Source organism: Pan paniscus, chromosome 9, assembly GCF_029289425.2.
Source record: "Pan paniscus chromosome 9, NHGRI_mPanPan1-v2.0_pri, whole genome shotgun sequence".
NCBI classification, from domain to species: Eukaryota; Metazoa; Chordata; class Mammalia; order Primates; family Hominidae; genus Pan; species Pan paniscus.
In genome coordinates this window covers 73,813,386-73,832,812 of record NC_073258.2, presented here as the reverse complement: position 1 = coordinate 73,832,812, position 19,427 = coordinate 73,813,386, and the positions used below count along the sequence as shown (strand labels likewise).

At 38.3% G+C, this 19,427-nt stretch overlaps 1 protein-coding gene and 1 non-coding gene across 11 annotated transcripts in view; both read left to right on the top strand.

Moving 5' to 3' along the window:
• FCHSD2 (FCH and double SH3 domains 2) overlaps positions 1-19,427 on the top strand; it is a 303,655-nt gene that overhangs the window by 255,058 nt on the left and 29,170 nt on the right. For 8 of the 10 annotated variants that reach the window (XM_063608661.1, XM_034933325.3, XM_034933322.3 and 5 more), the window contains one exon: positions 17,350-17,511. The exons of the other annotated variants lie outside the window; for them this stretch is intronic. In XM_063608661.1, coding sequence (XP_063464731.1) covers positions 17,350-17,511 — 162 coding nt within the window. The remainder of the gene's footprint in view (positions 1-17,349; positions 17,512-19,427) is intronic. 10 annotated transcript variants of the gene reach the window in all.
• LOC112441350 (U6 spliceosomal RNA) lies at positions 15,737-15,843 on the top strand. The gene has a single exon (XR_003029271.1). It is a non-coding gene; the product is annotated as a U6 spliceosomal RNA (small nuclear RNA).

The window sequence follows — 19,427 nt, the reverse complement described above, 5'->3', positions numbered from 1 at the left end:
GAAATTCTCATACCACGATGTCTCACCTCTTCTAATGCAAGTATTTAAGTCTACATTCTCAAAAATAGTTTTCTTATCAAAAATGTTGAATATAGTATGCTAAAACCATTGTAGCAGATCCGTTTTCTCAGTTTTGAATATCTGTAGCATTTAATTAATTTTACTGTTAGCATAAAATAATCTCTCACTTGGTTTCCACTTAACAGATGCAAAAAATAGCCTAAGTAAAATTAGCCAGCAAATATGAGGGCATATTTATTGGGGTAGTACTTACAGGATTATCATAATAAAATTTTTGGATGGACTAGACCATGAGAGTCTTCAAAGGAATTAACAATAATGGTTTCTGCACATACCCTTTTCCTTTCTTCTGCCTGTATATCATTTGCAGTGGTTTTTCTTTTTCATCGATACTTTATTTATTATAAATACCTATACAAAAGAGAGAACACCGGTTATGTAAAATGTGAGTCCCCATTATTGCAAAGTTAATGACAAGAGTGACCCTGCTATTAAAACAAAATTTTTAGGCCAGGTGCAGTGGTTCATGCCTCTAATTCTATCACTTTGGAAGACTGAGGTGGGAAGATCACTTGAGCTCAGGAGTTTGAGAGCAGCCTGGGCAACAGATGAGACATCGTCTCTGTTACAAATGAAAAGAAATTAGCTGGGTATGGTAACATGTGCCTGTAGTCTCAGCTACTTGGGAGGCAGAGGCTTGATCCTGGAAGGTTGGTCTGCAGTGAGCCATGGTTGGACCACTGTACTCAAGCTTGGGCAACAGAGCAAGACTATATGTATGTGTGTGTATATATATGATCTTTTTTATATATATATATGATCTTTTATATATATCATCATATATATAAACTATATATATGATCTTATATATATAAACTATGTATGATTATATATATGATCATATATATAACATACACAGAGATATATATATATTTCTCATATATATATATTTCTAATCACATTATTTCCAAATTTATATTACCTCTGGGCCTGTTACTGTGAGGTTTCACTGTATTCATGCTATGTTAGCAGACCTCTTGACTAATCACTTTTATTTTTTACTGAAAATTTTCAAACATACAGAAAATATGAAGAATAAACATGTATTTCCTAACATCTAGATTCAACTATTATATTTTGCAATACTGGCTTTATGTGTTTGTTAGATTGACCCATTAATTGTGTTCTATAAAATGGAAGTTAGGTCTTAAGGCCTGATTAGAGGCAGGTTAGTGTTTTAGGCAGAAATAGTTCGTAGATGATGTGATGTTTTTCATCACATAAAGAATCATAATATCAAGTTGTCCTGCTATTAATGATACTAAGAGTGGTCTCTTAATAAGGTGGTGTGCTACCAGATCTTTCCATGATAAAGATTCTTTCCTCTTTGCAATTACCAAGTGCTAGTCACCTCCAGTGGTGGTGAATGGGTATTTTTTTTTCTTGGGTATTATTATGACCTCATTTAAAAAAAATTTTTTTTTTTTTTTTTTGAGACACGGTCTCACTCCGTCACCCAGGCTGGAGTGCAGTGGCACGATCTCAACTCACTGCCGCCCGAACCTCCTGGGCTCAAGCGATTCTCCCATGTCAGCCTCCCGAGTAGCTGGGAATACAGGCGCGCTCCACCATGCCTGGCTAATTTTTCTATTTTTTTGTAGAGATGGGGTTTCACCATGTTGCCCAGGCTGGTCTCAAACTCGTGGGTCAAGCAATCTGCCTGCCTTGGCCTCCCAGAGTGCTGGGATTACAGGCGTGAGCCACTGCCTCCGACTTGTCAGTCTTTTTAAACTTAGCCATTTGAGTATGTGTGTAATGGTATCTCACTGTGGTTTTGAATTGCATTTGGCTACAGACTAGTGACATTAACTAACTATGCTGAGCATCTTTTTATAAGTTTTTAGCCCTTCATATATCCCCCTTAGTAAAGTATTTGTTAATATCTTTTGCCCAAATTTGGATTGGTCTTATTACTGAGTTATAACAATTTATGTTTTCTGGATACTAGTCATTTTTTAGGTACATGTACTGCAAATATTTTCTCCAGTCTTTGGCTTACCTTTTCATTTTCTAGATTGGAAACTTTTAATTTTGATGAGATTAATTTATGAATTTTGTCCTTTATGATTAGTGTTGTGTTCTAAGAAATTTTTGCCTGATGAAGGTTGTGATATGTCCTCTCATGTTTTCTTCTAGAAGTGTTATAGTTCAAGCTTTTCTTTGTGGACTGTGGTCCTAAACATTTCTAGTTAAATTGTTGAGGTCTGGTATGAGTTAAGGGTCATGTTTGGTTTTTTTGTTGTTGTTTTGTTTTGTTTTTTCCTATACAGATAGCCAGTTGTTCCACCATCATATTTTAAAGAGTATGCTTTTCCCATTACCTTTGCACCCGTATTGAAAACAACTAATCATATGTGTATGAATATTTTCAATTTTATTCATTTCCATTGGTCTATATGTCTGTACTTATGCCAGTATCACAGTCTTAGTGACATTGTAAGTCTTGAAATCAGATAGTATAATTCCTCCAACACTATTCTTGTTTTAGAATTATTTGGACTATTCTCATTGCCATCAGCTTCTACAAAAAAAGACTGCGGGCATTTTGATTGGGATTGCATTGAATCCACAAATAATTTGAGGAGAATTGACTTTTCAACAATATTGAGTCTTCTAATTCACGAACATGATGTGTCTCTCTATTTATTTAGGCACTCTGTTTCCTTTTTTGGCTTCTTAATTTTTTATTGATACAAAATAATTGTACATATTTATGAGATGCATGTGATATTTTGATACATGCATACAGTGTATAATGATCAAATTAGAGTAATTAAGATATCTATCACCTCAGACATTTATAATTTCTTTATATTTAGAACATTTCAAATCTTCTAGTTATTTTGAATTAATTATTAACTAGTCACCCTGCTAAGCTATCAAACACCAGAACTTATCCCATCTATCTAACTGTTTGCTTCTTTCTATTCCCCAATCTCTCTTCTTCTCCTTCCCCATAATCCTTCCCAGCTTCTGATAACCATCATTCTACTCTGTACTTTTTTTTTTTTTGAGATGAAGTCTTGCTCTGTCACCCAGGCTGGAGTGCAGTGGCACATGCCACCACGCCCAGCTAATTTTTTTACTTGTAATAAAAGACAGGGTTTCACCATGTTGGCCAAGCTGGTCTCAAACTCCTGACCTCATGATCCACCCGCCTTGGCCTCCCAAAGTGCTGGGATTACAGGCGTGAGCCACCACGCCCAGCCTCTGCTCTCTTTTTTTTTTGAGACGGAGTCTTGCTGTCACCCAGGCTGGAGTGCAGTGGCGCGATTTCGGCTCACTGCAAGCTCCTCCTCCCGGCTTCATGCCATTCTCCCACCTCAGCCTCCCAACTAGCCGGGACTACAGGTGCCCGCCACCACACCCAGCTAATTTTGTTTTTGTATTTTTAGTAGAGATGGGGTTTCACCGTGTTAGTCAGGATGGTCTCAATCTCCTGACCTCATGATTCGCCCCCCTCGGCCTCCCAAAGTGCTGGGATTACAGGCGTGAGCCACCGCACCCGGCCCCAGCCTCTACTCTCTACTTCTATAATTAACATTTTTTAGCTCCCACACATGAGTGAGAACGTGATATTTGTCTTTCTGTGCCTAGCTTATTTCACTTAACATAATGACCTCCAGTTCCATTTATATTGCTGCAAATGACAGGATTTCATTCTTTTTTATGACTGAATAGTATTCCATTGTGTGTATATATCACATTTTCTTAATCCGCTGATGGACACTTAGGTTGATTCCACATCTTGGCCACTGTGAATAGTGCTGTAATAAACAGGGGATGAAGGTATGACTTTGATACACTGATTTCCTTTCCTTTGGATAAATATCCAAAAGAGAGATTGCTGGATCATATAGTAGTTCTATTTTTAGTCTTTTGAGAAACCTCCATGCTGTTTTCCATAATAGCTGTACTAATTTACATTCCCACCAACAGTGTATAACAGTTCCCTTTTTTCTGCATCTTCACTAGCACTTGTTATTTTTTGTCTTTTTGATAAATAGTGATTCTAACTGGGGTAAGATGATATCTGATTTTGGTTTTGATATCTGGTTTTGATTTGCATTTTACTGATGATAAGTGATGTTGAGTATTTTTTCATATACCTGTTGGCCATTATGTCTTTTGAGAAAAGTGGTTACACATCCATTGCCCAATTTTTAATAAGATTACATGGTATTTTGCTATTGAGTTGTTTGAGTTCCGTGTATATTCTGTATATTAGTCCCTTGTTGCATGAATAATTTGCAAGTATTTTCTTCCATTCTGTAGGTCATCTGTTAACTCTGTTGTTTCCTTTGCTGCATAGAGTTTTTAATTTAATATAGTCCTATTTGTCTGTTTTTTGTTTTGTTGCCTGTGGCCTTAAAGTCTCAGCCATAAAAATCTCCCTTGACCAATGTCCAGAAGCATTTCCCCTATGTTTTCTTGTACTAGTTCTATAGTGTGGGTGTTTGTTTGTTGTTGTTGTTGTTTTCTTTTTTTTTTTTTTCGAGACAGGGTATCACTCTGTCACCCAGGCTGGAGTGCAGTGGCACAGTCACAGCTCACTGCAGCCTTGGCCTCCCCAGGCTCAGGTGATCCTCCCACCTGAGTTTTTGTATTTTTAGTAAGATGGGGTTTCGCCATGTTGCCCAGACTGGTTTCGAACTCCTGGGCTCAAGGGATCCACCTGCCTCAGCCTCCCAAAGTGCTAAGATTACTGGTGTGAGCCACTGTGCCCAGCCATAATATTGGGTTTATTTTTAAAGTCTTTAATCATTTTGAGCCAACTTTTATATATGGTGAGAGATAGGGATCTAGTTTCATTCTTTGGCAGGTGGATATTCAGTTTTCCCAGCAGCATTTATTGAAGAGGGTGTCCTTTCCCCAATGTAAATTCTTAGCACCTTTGTAAATTGGTTGGCTATAAGTACATTATTTCTGGGATGTCTGTTCTGTTCCATTGGTCTGTGTGTCTGTATTTGTGACAATACCATGCTGTTTTGGTTACTAAAGTCAGGTAGTGTATTACCTCCAGCTTTATTATTTTTGCTCAGAATTGCTTTGGCTATTCAGGGACTTTTGTGGTTCCATACAAATTTTAGGATTTTGATAGCAATTGCACATGGATTCGTTTGTGTCCTCGTCAATTTCTTTCATCAGTGTTTTGTAGTTTTCCTTGTAGAGATCTTTCACTTCCTTGGTTAAATTTATTCCTGGGGTTGGGGTTTTTTGTTTTTTTGTTTTTTGGGTGGTTTTTGTTTGTTTGTTTGTTTGTTTGTTTTTGTCTTGTTTTGGTTTGGTTTGGGTAGCTATTTTAAATAGGATTACTTTTCTTTTTTTTTTTTTTTTTTTTTTTTTTTTTTTTTGAGACAGAATTTCACTCTTGTTGCCCAGGCTGGAATGCGATGGCGCGATCTCGGCTCACGGCAAGCTCCGCCTCCTGGGTTCAACCGATTGTTCTGCCTCAGTCTCTCAAGTAGCTGGGATTACAGGCATGAGCCACTGAGCCTGGCCCATTATGCCTTGATATATGTTTTCTGTCCTCTTCTATGATTTCAATTACATGAATATTAAATCACTTGATATTATCCTACATGTCATATGCAAAGCTCATTCCACACATTTTTATCTGGCCTTATTTTTTATCTCAGTCTCAGTTTGATGAGTTATTATTAGTGTCTATTAAAACCTATGGATATTTCCTCTATAGTGTATAAACTACCGTTAAGGCCATCTTGTGAATTTTTATTTCAAATGTTATATTTTTAGCTCTATAAGTTCTATGTGGTTCTTCTTTTATCTTCTAGTTCATTCCTATTTATCTTCATGTTTTTCTTTAAACCTCTAAGTATATTTATAACAGCAATTTTAAAGTTCTTGTCTACTCATTCCATCATCTCTGTCATTTCATTCTTTTTATTGACTGATTTTTGTCTTGGCTCATGTTTTTCTGCTTTTCAAATACCTACTAAGTTTTTACTGAATCTAGACATAGTGACTGTTTGGTTATTAAGTTTCTAGATTCTATTTTCTTCTTATAAAGACTATTGAGTTTTGTTTTGGCTGCCAGGTCAGTTACTTGCAGATCAGTTTGATCATTTCGAAGCTTGTTTTTAAGCTTTGTTTAGGTTAATGTAGAGATAAATTAGAAATTAGCCCTATACTAATGCCGTGGGTATACACCAAGTTCTCTCAACTCTGGCTGGATAGAGTTGTAATATCTTTTTTTTTGTTTTTTTGTTTTGTTTTGTTTTTGAGACAAAGTCTCACTCTGTCGCACAGGCTTGAGTGCAGTGGTAATGATCTCTGCTCACTGCAACCTCTGCCTCCTGGGTTCAAGCAGTTCTCCTGCCTCAGCTTCCCAAGTAGCTGGGATTACAGGTGCCCGCCACCAAAACCAGCTAATTTTTTTTGTATTTTTAGTAGAGACGGGGTTTCACCATGTTGGCCAGGCTGGTCTCGAACTCCTGACCTCAAGTGATCTGCCCGCCTCGGCCTCCCAAAGTGCTGGGATTACAAGCATGAGCCACCACAGAGTTTTAATGTCTTTCAACCCTGTACAAGCTCTAGGAATTTTTCAGTTCATAGCTCTACTGTAGATATTCTTTTCTTAGTAGTTATTGTTTGCCTCTCCTCCTGGAGTTCCACCTGACATCATTTCAACTTATTATAGATTTTTATCTATTTAGTATATTATCAATTCCAGTTGTCATTTTAAGTTCCATATTATCTAAAACTGGGAGTCCATTCAACTGACTTCTGTGTACTTTTGACATTACCCCCGTTAGTCCTTGAATACTTTCTTCCTAGTACAACAAGCTATCACAGTGTTCACCTTATATTTTTCCTGCCCAGACTTAGAATTAGCTGTTTCTCCAAGAAGCTCTGATTCTGTTAATAGAAAATGGTATTTAGACACTAAGGCCTGGGCTGTGAAGGTGCTTATTGTTCTAAATGTCATTTTCTTTTTTATCTTTTCTTTGTTGTTAGAGCTAGGGATAACTTTTTTTAAATCATGAGTTCATGTTGATATTTCCAATTAACATGGACAATTAGAGGGATTTTACTTATTTTTAGAGACAGGGTCTCAATATATTTCCCAGGCTAGAATGCAGTGACTATTCACAGGCACAATCATAGTGTACTATAGCCTTGAACTCCTGGACTCAAATGATCCTCCTGCCTCAGCCTCCAAAATAGTTGTGACTACAACTGCATGCCACTATGCCCAGCCAGAGGGATTTTATTGAACTTATTTGATTTCTTTGATTTTACATTTATTTATGTTCTTTTTGCCTTACACCAAAAAGTTTTATTCCTAATCATATTATCTAATATTTTATTTGCTTTATATATTTAAAAAAAGTTTTTTTGAGACAGTGTCTCTGTCACCCAGGCTGGAGTGCAGTGGCACTCATTGCAGCCTCCACCTCCCAGGTTTAAGCAATCCTCCCACCTCCATTTCCCGAATAGCTGGGGCTACAGACATGTGCCACCATACCCAGCTAATTTTTGCATTTTTTGTAGAGACAGGGTTTCCCCATGTTTCTCAGGCTGGTCTTGAGCTCCTGGGCTCAGGCAGTCTGCATGCCTCAGCCTCCAAAGTGTTGAGATTATAGACATGAGCCACTATGCCCAGCCTGCTTTGTATATTATAGAATAATAACTGCAGTATATATTAAGCACTTTCAGAACTACAACATAAATATTGCTATTAATAGTAAACTATTGAAAGTTTTAGATTTCTTTATAATTCTCTTTGAATGTAGAATAAATATATCTCTAAGAGACTTTCTGCTTCTTGTAATAGGTTACTAGCTTATATAAGACTATTTTAGATGACAATATTAATCTGGGGTAAAAATATTAAAACAAAAATTATTTAATAGAACTGGAAAATGACCCAAAGCATGTAAAACCTGGAGAGGAATTTCTCCTTGAAAGAACAAGACTATACTTAGTGATATTTCCATTATATAACCCTGCATCTGTAAGGAGCAGCACAACCAGAATTTAAGCAGAACCTCCATCTTACTGGCCTGAAGGTGGATGTCATTTGGAACAGAGACTCTAAGGAGCTTGGCAGGAAACAATAACTGAAAGGCAAAAAAATCCAGGAGAAATTTTAGCTGTTGCTTATCACAGGAGAACAAACACTAATCATTAAAAAAACTGAAGTGGCAAAACCCCATCTCTACAAAAAATACAAAAATTAGCCAGGCATGGTGGTGCACGCCTGTAGTCCCAGCTACTCAGGAGGCTGAGGTGAGGTAGGAGGATGAGGCTGCACTGGAGGCAGCCTGGAGGTTGAGGCTGCACTGAGCCGTGATCGTACCACTGCACTGCAGCGTAGACAACAAAGTCCAGACCCTGTCTAAAAAAAAAAAAAAATGAAGTGATCATATTAATGTTAGACAAAATACATTTTAGGACAAGGAATATTAAAAAGGATAATGCATAATGATTTTTTAAAGACATTTCATCATGAATATATTAAAATCCTGGATGTATATATAATAATAATGCTACAACATACATAAAGCAAAAACTGGCAGAACTGAAAGAAGAACTAGACAAATCTACAATTGTAGTAGGAGTCTTTAGGGTCCCTCTTTCAGTAATTGATAGAACAAGAATATAGAAAATCAGTAAGGATATAGAAGATGAACAACATCATTAACCAACTTTACCTAATTGGCATTCATCGAACACTCCACTGCATATGAGTAGAATATATGTTCTTTTAAAGTACACATAGAACATTCAACAAGACCATACACTGGACCATAAACCTGTTTCAATAAGTTTAAAAGGATTGATATTATACATAGTAAGTTCTTGATTAATTAGGCTTATATTAAAAATCCATAATAGAAAGATGGCTAGAAAATACCCAAATAATTGGAGATTATGTTGTTCAAACACAGTAATCTGTTGCTGCCTTTGAAAACCACCCCAAACTTTATGGCAAAAATAACAGTGGTTTATTATCTGTTGCCATTCTGGGTGCTGACTATGCATTTCCTTTTATTCTTTTATTTTCTTTTGAGACCATCTCACTCTGTCTCGTAGGCTGGACTGCAGTGGCACAACTCACTGCAGCCTCAACCTCGTGGCCTCAAGCAATCCTCCCACCTCAGCCTCCCGAATAGCTGGGACTACAGGCATGTACCACCAAACCCAGCTAATATTTTATTTTCATTTTTTATAGAGATAGGGTCTCGCTATTTTGCCCAGGCTGCCTCAAACCTCGAATTCCTGGGCTCAGCAATCCTCCCACCTCAGCCTCCCAAAATGCGGGGATCACAGGTGTCAGCCACTGTGCCAGGCCAACTAGTCATTTCTTTTGCTGGTTTTGCCTGAGGTTACTCAAGCAATTACTTTCAGCTAGAGGACTGGCCAGAGGGCTGGGCTCAGCTGTGATGGCTGGGTCTTTTCCCCATGTGGTCTTTCATCAGCATATAGGTTAAACTGGACTTCCCCAGCATGGTGGCAGCATATTTCGAGAAGTCAGATCCAAATAGCACTTACTGAGGGTCCTCTGTTTCCATTAAATTGGCAAATGCCCCACTAGCCAAAGCAAATCACATGGACAAGCCCAGAATCATGGTGGGAGTGGACTACATGGATACCAGGAAGCATGATTATTTGGGAACCTTTAATATAATGGTTTACCACAGTTGGTGTGACCTTGATTAAATCATTTTTCTCATCTATAAAATGGAGTTTTGGGGCTAGGGATGGTGGCTGACACCTCTAATTCCAGCATTTTGGGAGGCCAGGGCAGGAGGGCGGAAGGATCGTTTGAGGCCAGGAGTTTGATACCAACCGGGCAGCATAGCAAGACCCCATCTCTACAAAAAACTTTAACATTAGATGTGGTGGCATATGCTTCTGGTCCCAACTGCTCAGGAGAAATCCAAGGTTACAGTGAGCTATTATTGCACCACTGCACTCTAGCCTGGGTAGCAGAGCGAGACTCTGTCAAATAAATAATAGCTAGCTAGCTAGATAGATAGAGTTTATAATATTGACCCCTAGAATTGTTTTGTGAATTAAATGAAATATATGATGATATAGTTCCTAGTACCTATGATAAAAGCTGTTTGGAGCTTTTTTTTAAGGTACCAAAGATGGAGTAGCAAATACTATTATCTACCATTATTGATTCTATTCTACAAGTAAACCACTGTCCTAAATAGTAATACATTACACACAGTCCTTGTCCTTAGAGAAGAGATATGTTAAAGGCAAATGAATTAGTCCAAATTAGATTTACAGACTTGAAATTCAACTATAGTTTTACACTTATATGTGCTTATGTTAAATGTTGTGTTAAAATCTAGGTAATTGACTGTGTTTATAAACCAAGATTATGTATCCTAAAAGATCTGGATTTTTAAAATATTATTTTTAAAAGCTCTATCTCTTTAAAGCTTCCAAAAATGATTTGGTCAAGTAGTATCTGGAATGCCATCAAGTTTACAGAGAGCTATACTCTGAAAATTTTTAATAAGTTGGCAAATCATGAAAATTCATTTGAAAACACTAGAAAGTTCTGCTTTTAGACAATTTTTAACTTATAAGCAACCGAAATCCTAAAGGGAAGATAGCAGTGTTTAATTCTGGGACTGCAGTCTAAATCTGAGTTGGCAAATACCATGTTTATCTGTTGTTTGGTAAAATACTGACAAAATCTTATAAAAACTAGATTACTTGAATAACTGCTTTGAGAAAATAGAATGTACTGAATACTTCTCTCTTTTGTGCTTCAGCAATTAAATGACTTGCATATGTAATTTCTAAGAAAGAGCTTGTTGGTTCACTCTTTTAAAAAACAAAAATAAAAACATTTCATTGTTTTAAAATGAATACTAGAGGTCAGGCACAGTGGCTCACACCTGTAATCCCAGCATTTTGGGAGGCTGAGGCAGGAGGATCACTTGAGGCCAGAAGTTCAAGACCAGCCTAGGCAACATAGTGAGACGGCTGTCTCTACAAAAAATTTTAAAAAATTAGCCAGGCATGGTGGCATGCACCTGTAGTCCTAGCTACTGGGAAGGCTACAGTAGGAGGATCACTTGAGCCCAGCAGTTCGAGGCTGCAGTGAGCTATTGTCATACCACCACATTCCAGCTTGGGCAAGAGTGAGACCCTGTCTCTTAAAAAAGCAAAAGCATACTACAATGGTGCTAGGGGCAAGTGGATATCCATATGCAAAAGAATGAAGTTTGACCCTGTTAAAAGATAAACTTAGGCACATTAAATTTTTTTTTATTTGAGAAAATAGTGATAATTACTTGGGCAGCACCAGATCATATGCAGTTCAGGGTTCCACCAATGGAACACCAGAGGAATGCTTTTATAGGGTGAACTCAGAAGCAAAACAAAGCAAATATTTGATTGGTTAAAGTGGCACGGTAGTAGCCTTTTTTGGATCATTCCAGTGGAAAGTTTCTAGTTAGAAGGTAGTTGGCAGTTTTTGATTGGTTAAGCTTCAGTTTTGTTTTACCATTTATACTGTGTTGAGTTTTGGTTTGCTTACATAGAAACCCGGGATGCTGGAGCTGCCTCAGTTTAATGACCTTCCAGTTAATTATCTTAACAACCCCACTTTACATCATATATACAAACTAACTCAAAATGAATACCTAAATGTAACAGCGAAAGCTAATAAACTTACAAAAAAAACCACAAGGGTAAGTCTTTGTGGCCTTGGATTAGTTTCTTAGATATAACACCAAAGCCTAAGCAGCAAAAGAAAAACTAGATAAATTAGACATCATCAAAATTTAAAACTTTCATGTTTCAAATGACACTATCAAGAAAATGAAAGACAGCCCACAGAATGGGGGAAAATATTTGCAAATCATGTATCTGATAGAAACTTACTTCTAGAATATATTAAAACTCATAATAATAAAAAGGCAAAAATACTCAACTTAAAAATGGGAAAAGGGTCTGAATAGACATTTCTCCAAAGAAGATGTATGAATGACCAATAAATAAGCACATGAAAAGATTCATTTTTTTTTTTTTTTGAAACAGAGTCTCTCACCGTTGCCTGGGCTGGAGTGCAGTGGCGCGATCTCGGTTCACTGCAGCCTCCACCTCCCAGGTTCAAGCGATTCTCCTGCCTCAGCCTCCTGAGTAGCTGGGATTACAGGCACCCGCCACCATGCCCGGCTAATTTTTTGTATTTTTAGTAGAGATGGGGTTTCACTGTGTTGGCCAGGCTGGTCTCAAACTCCTGACCTGGTGATCTGCCCGCCTCAGCCTCCCAAAGTGCTGGGATTATAGGCATGAGCCACCGTGCCTGGCCTAAGATTTGTAACATTAATAGTTATCCAGGAAAATGCAAACAACAGTAAGATACCACTTTATATCCACTAGCATGGCTAGAGTCAAAAGACAGACATTAACAAGCATTTGCCAGGATGTGGAGAAACCCTCATCACCCTACTGGTGGGATCAAATGATAGAGCCCGTTGAAAAACAGTCTAGTATTTCCCCAGATGGTTAAACTTAGCATTACTTCATGATCCAGCAATGCCAGCCCTACATATAAACCCAAAAGAAGTGAAAACATGTCCACACTAAAATTTATACACATATGTTTATAGCAATATTATTCATAATAGCCAAGAAATAGAAACAACCTAAATGACTCCCAACTGACAAATGGATAAACATTCTAATGTATATCCATACAATAGAATGTTATTTGGCCATTAAAAAAATGAAATACTGATACATGTTACAACATAGATGAATCTTGAAAATATTATGCAAAGTGAGAGAAGTTAGTCATAAAAGACCATGTATTATATTGTTTCATATGTGTTAAATGTCTGGAATAGGCAAATCTTTATAGACAGAAAGTAGAATAGTGATTGTCAAGACTGCAGGGAATAGGGGGCTGGAGAACAATAGGTAAATGGTACATGGTTTCTTTTGGAGGTGATAAAATATTCTAAATTTGACTGTGGTGATGGTTGCATGTACTATGAATATACTATAAGCCACTGAATTTCAGACTTGAAATGAGTGAATTGTGTGGTTCTAAAAAAAAAGAAAAAAAAAAGTTGTGTGCCAAAAGGTCTTTGTCACCTGAACTATATGTCAATAAAGTTTTACCAAAAAAAGAAATTATGAAAAGAATAAGCAGATTTTTGCAAGAGTATTTACCAAATGGAGTGCGTCTAAGCCAAAAATTCCATTTGTCTTATATAAAGACGTATATGATACCCCAAACCATTGTATTGTATACTTTAAAATGGTGCAGATAGTAAATTTTATGTAATGTTTTACCTCAATTTTTATAAAAATCTATTTGCTTAAAAACGTTAATATAAAAAAAATTAATTCAGCAAAGAAAGCCCAGTGATACAAGTCAGAACATAAATTGTTTTTGATATCAACTCCCCAAGCAGAGAATTCGGAGGGAAATCAAAATTATGTACCTGTTGGGCACAGCAGTTCACACCTGTAATCCCAACACTTTTGCAGGCCAAGATAGGAGGATTGCTTGAGCTCAGGAGTTCAAGAGCAGCCTGGGCAAAAGAGCAACCACTCTGGCTCTAAAAAAAAAAAAAAAAAAAAATTATGTACCAAAGGTATTTGTCACTGGAGTGCAATGGCTATCTATTCACAGGCATGATCATAGCTCACTGCAGCCTCAAACTCCTGGACTCAAGCGAGCCTGCCTCCTCAGTCTCCTGAGTAGCTTGGACTCCAGGTACAAGCCACTGCACCAGCTCCAACTTGTTTGTCCAAGAGTCCCACAGAAAGCCACCAAGTGAGAGTCCTCAAAATTAACTTAGTGGAACCTTAAATGTTAAGGAAGAGATCACCACTTGCATATGTGAAACAATGAAGCTGAATGCATTACTTGCTAAGCAAAAGAGGCTGAATGTATTACTTGCTAAGCAAAAGAGAATGACACAAAACACATTGACTCTGAACAAATCAAGAGTTGATATATAGGGTTTTGAGAAGCTTGAATGTCAGGGATTGGCAGATTTTCAAAACTAGGAATGTTTAAGGGGTTGGCTCACTTTCAGCCTTGGTTTTTAGAGTTTGGAGGACTAGTAGAAGCAGAAGCTGTCACAGATTAGCTGACTTTCAGAGGCATGGCTGTTGGAGCAAAGCAGCAGTTACTTTCTGATCGGGAGGGGTTTAAAACTAGTTCTGTGGTTACTTGTTTATGGTTTATGGAACAAGGGCTAAAGAATAAGCAGTTATTCCCTTTCTTGAATTTGGAGAATAGGAACTTTTTATTCTCAATCTCTGCTATTTCTGCCAGCCACATCATAAATGTAGTTTAAAAGCAAAGACATTACTGTTAGTCAACAAACAAGTTAGTCAATAAAGGCAGCCAAGTCAAAGGGGGAGTTCTTTTTTTTTTTTTTTTTTTTTGAGATGGAGTCTCGCACCGTCACCCAGGCTGTAGTGCAGTGGCGCGATCTCGGCTCACTGAAAGCTGCGCCTCCCGGGTTCACGCCATTCTCCTGCCTCAGCCTCCCGAGTAGCTGGGACTACAGGCACCCACCACCACGCCCAGCTAATTTTTTGTATTTTTAGTAGAGACAGGGTTTCACCGTGTTAACCAGGATGGTCTCGATCTCCTGACCTCGTGATCTGCCCCCCTCGGCTTCCCAAAGTGCTGGGATTACAGGCGTGAGCCACCGCACCTGGCCCAAAGGGGGAATTCTTTAAGCTTGTGCTGAAGAATGTTAGAATTGTTAGAGAGAAGTTCTTTTATATTAAAAATTATTATTATTAAAGAGACACAGTAGTTTATAACTCAGTATCATTGAATGGCAGTCTTTCAAGATTGGTAGAGCCAATCTTGAAAGAATTGGTAGAGCCTGTTCAGTCTTTTCTTGGAAAAGTAGAAGCACAGTTATATAGGATATTTATTCAAAAAAGGTTACTGAACACATAACAGGAGAATAACGCTGAATGTCAATGCTCGAGTCTTAAAGGAGCCCCCAATTATATCAAACAGGCATACTTAGTTAAATAGCTAAGTATAATTTCGTGCCTATCACATTGTAATTAGATCTATATAGAGTGCTTTAGGAGCAGAGAAAAAGGAATTATTAACTGCCTAAGGAAGGTTGAGAAATACTTAGAAAAATCTTTGTGGAAAGGGTAATATTTGAACGGACTGTCAAAAGATAAGCACTCACCAGGCATCAAAAAGCAATGAGAAGGCATTTACAGAGGGACTGGCACGCACACAGGCACGCAAGCACATGATGGATCAGAGGAACAGCAAGTGGGACAGTGGGGTGGGAGCATAGTGGGATGTGGAAAGAAACAGTAGAAGGAAATAACTCAGCCAAACTGTGAAAGATATTTTTTATTCCTAGTTAAGAATTAGTTAATTCTTTACTCAGTAGATAGTCAGGAGTTATGAAAGTTTTTAAACAGGGGAGCAACATGATGAGGTCATTCACAGACTGTAAAAGATGGATTACAGAGGAGAAAAAGTCCAGGAAATGGGTTAGAAGGCTACTGAAAATGCTGGATTTCAGGGTGTTCTGAGGCATAGCCTTATGAACAGGAAAAGGAAACAGACTTTATCACTCTTGATCTCTTCCTCTTCACGAGTTATATTTGATCTATCATCAATACCATGCCCTTGTCAAAATGCAAGTATGTGCTCACTTCAGCATCACATATACTAAAATTGAAATGATGCAGAGAAGATTAGCATGGCCCCTATGCAAGGATGACACACAAATTCGTGAAGCATTCCATACTTTAATTTAAAAAAAAAAAGCAAGTATTCCATTGTTAGGAGACCCTGATTCCTTTCTTTTGTTCATGTTCTCTGTCTCTCTGCCTCTGTCTCTCTCTTTCTCTTCTTCCCTCCCCCCAACCCTCTCTTTCCCTTCTTCACTGTCTCCCCTCCCTTTCCCCTTCTCTTGTCCTGCTTCAAGTGAAAAATTAGCATCTGTGCCAGGGAAGAATTGCTAGTGAATATCAAGATTGTTGTAATTAATCGATTAGGAAGAACTTAATTAATTTGAGGGAAAAAAGCCTTGATTTCCTTTTTTTGTTAGGGATATAAACAAGAAGTTTATAATAAATGGTAACTTGGCTGGGTGAGGTGGCTAACGCCTGTAATCCCAGCACTTTGGGAGGCTGAAGCAGGTGGATCACCTGAGGTCAGGAGTTCGACACCAGCCTGGCCAACTTGGCAAAACCCCGCCTCTACTAAAAATACAAAAATTAGCCGGGTGTGGTGGTACACACCTGTAATCCCAGCTACTTGGGAGGCTGAGACAGGAGAATTGCTTGAACCCAGGAGGTGAAGGTTGCAGTGAGCCAAGATCATACCACTGCACTCCAGCCTGGGTAACAGAGTGAGACTCCATCTCAAAAAAATAAAAAATTAAAAAAAAAAAAAAGGTAACTTAAAAAGTAAAAGCTAAGCTGCATTGCCACAAAGAATACAGTTGTGCAAAAATATGTCTGCATGTGGACAAAGCCTTGAGAATATTTGCCATGTAAGACTGATAGGATCATGTATGATTTTTTTTCCTTTTAAGTAATTTCCTTTCGTGACGGTTATATAGTTTCTTGGTTTGTTTGTTTGTTTGTTTTTAACAGAGTCTTGCTCTGTCACCCAGGTGGGAGTGTAGTGGTGCGATCTCCGCTCACTGCAACTTCCCCTTCCTGGGTTCAAGTGATCCTCCCACCTTAGCCTCCCAAGTAGCTGGGACTACAGGCCCATGATACCATGCCTAGCTAATTTTTTTTTCAACTTTTAAGTTCCCGGATACGTGTGCAGGATGTGCGGGTTTGTTATTAGGGTGGTGCAAAAGTAATCCTGGTATGTGTGCCATGGTGGTTTGCTGCACAGATCAACTCATCACCTAGCTATTAAGCCCAGCTCCATTAGCTATTCTTTTTAATGCTCTCCTTCCCCACCCATCACCCTCTGACAGGCCCCAGTGTGTGTTGTTCTCCCCCACTCATGTGTCCGTATGTTCTCATTGTTCAGCTCCCACTTACAAGTGAGAACATGCAGTGTTTGGTTTTCTCTTCCTGCCTTAGTTTGCTGAGGATAATGGCTTGCAGCTGCATTCATGTCCCTGCAAGGGATATGATCTCTGTCCTTTTTATGGCTGCATAGTATTCCATGGTGTATATGTACCACATTTTCTTTATCCAGTCGATCATTGATGGGCATTTGGGTTGATTCCTTATCTTTGCTATTGTGAATAATAAAAGCCTTGATTTCCGACCATTTTCTTGGTTCTCTAGATAATTAAATTGAAAGCTGAAGCCCGGTTGGACCTGCTAAAGCAGATCGGTGTTTCTGTGGACACATGGCTAAAGAGTGCCATGAACCAAGTAATGGAAGAACTGGAAAATGAGCGATGGGCCCGCCCTCCTGCAGTGACCAGTAATGGCACTTTACACTTGGTACGATTTCTTTTCTTGGATATGACAAGTTGATTTTCACTGAAGCATGCTTTGACTCTGTAGTCAAACTTAATAATAGCCAAAATTTTTTAAAAAGATAATAGTTCGCTAGTGATTTAGGTTTTATTCTTCAGCCTATCACTAATTGATTTAAAATTATTGCGGGAAGTGAAAGAGAGGAAAAAATGAGTTTTTTTTAATGTATGATGAAGAATATGTTATCACTATTTGGGTTATCGATGCCTATCTACCAAACTCATCCCATTCATAGAGTAAATATGCTTCGTGTCTGGAAGTAATAGAATAGAAAACAATCTAGTGTCTCTGAAGTTCTCAGAGGTCTTCTTTAGTGAAAATGAAAATAAACATCCAGAGATTTGCACAAAATCTTAAGTGAAAGGAATGTTCTTCTTAGTACGTGGGCTTAGTCTGAAGGTGACTTCAATTCTTGACAGCTTTCATATTCTCCTCACATAGAGAGAGTGTAGGTGAGTTTTACAGACAAGGCCAGGACACAGCTTAAGTCTCCTTACTTCAAGTCCAGGGCTTTTTCTACTCTGATGTCATCTGGTTCAACCTTAGTTTTTCATGTTGGAGATCTAAGTACCAGAAAAATTCGGTTGATTTGCCTGATATTACATAGCTGGATATGTGATGCCTTGCTAGTCAGACTAATGTAATTCCTACTGTCACCTCCCCACCCATTACTCTCTGTCATCCTGTTTATTTCCTCAATGGTATTTATTACAGTTTGAACTTGCCTTCTTTATTTGTTTTCTTTTGTTTATTGTTGTCTTCCTCTCTAGAATGTAATTGCCATATCTTCCTGGTTCTCTGCTCTGCACAGCAAAGTGCCTGACACATAGTTGGTACTTAAATATTTTTGAAGGAAGGAGTGAATGGTTGGATGGGTGATGGCTAGTTGGAATAGTGGCAAACTAAAAGCTAAAACTCTAACCTCCCAACTTCCCACTGTCTTCATAGTGCCTCTTTAAATGCTTGAGCTCTTCAGATATCAGGCAGGCTTGCTAGCGAAACTGACCAAAATTTTTCAACATTCTTGGAAATTTTGTCAATTTTTTCACATAGCATTCTAATTTTCTAATGAGAATACACTTGCACATTTAAAAAGGGTTGTGTGTGGGTCTACATTTTAAGGAAAAACAATCTATTGAAGCTTTATTTTCATTTAACTATTAATGTTAATCCAGCTAGAGGGAAAAAGAAACATCACCCACTTGACTTTGGGGTTATAAGCACTTCCCCAGTTGTTATTAGAACAGAGTTGCTCTGGCCGTGCATGGTGATTCACACCTGTAATCCCAGCACTTTGGGAGGCCAAGGCAGATGGATCACCTGAGGTCAGGAGTTCGAGACCAGCCTGGCCAACATGGTGAAACGCTGTCTCTACTGAAAATACAAAAATTAGCCAGGCATGGTGGCAGACGCCCATAATCCCAGCTACTCAGGAGACTGAGACAGAAGAATCGCTTGAACCCGGGAGGCAGAGGTTGCAGGGAGCCAAAATCATGCCATTGCACTCCAGCCTGGGTGACAAGAGTGAAACTCCGTCTCAAAAAACAAAAAAACAAAACAAAACAAAAAACAGAACAGAGTTGCTCCATCTCATGGAATATCTCCTACTATTGCACTTTCTAAAAGTCATAATGCTTATCTACTTCAGATTGTTGTAGAGTTTTTGATGACAGCAAATTCCAGGCCCACTTGATTTGGGCTTCTACAGCAGGACTGTTTCCAACCAATCAAACCCATGATTTTCCTTCAGCTAGCACCTTTTCTAACCAAATCAATTGAGGGGCCACATACCATCTGACTTTGAACTGAGCAGGCACATACCATCTAACTTTGTACTTACTTCCTGGGCAAACTGAAGATGAACAAAACTTGGTCTCCCT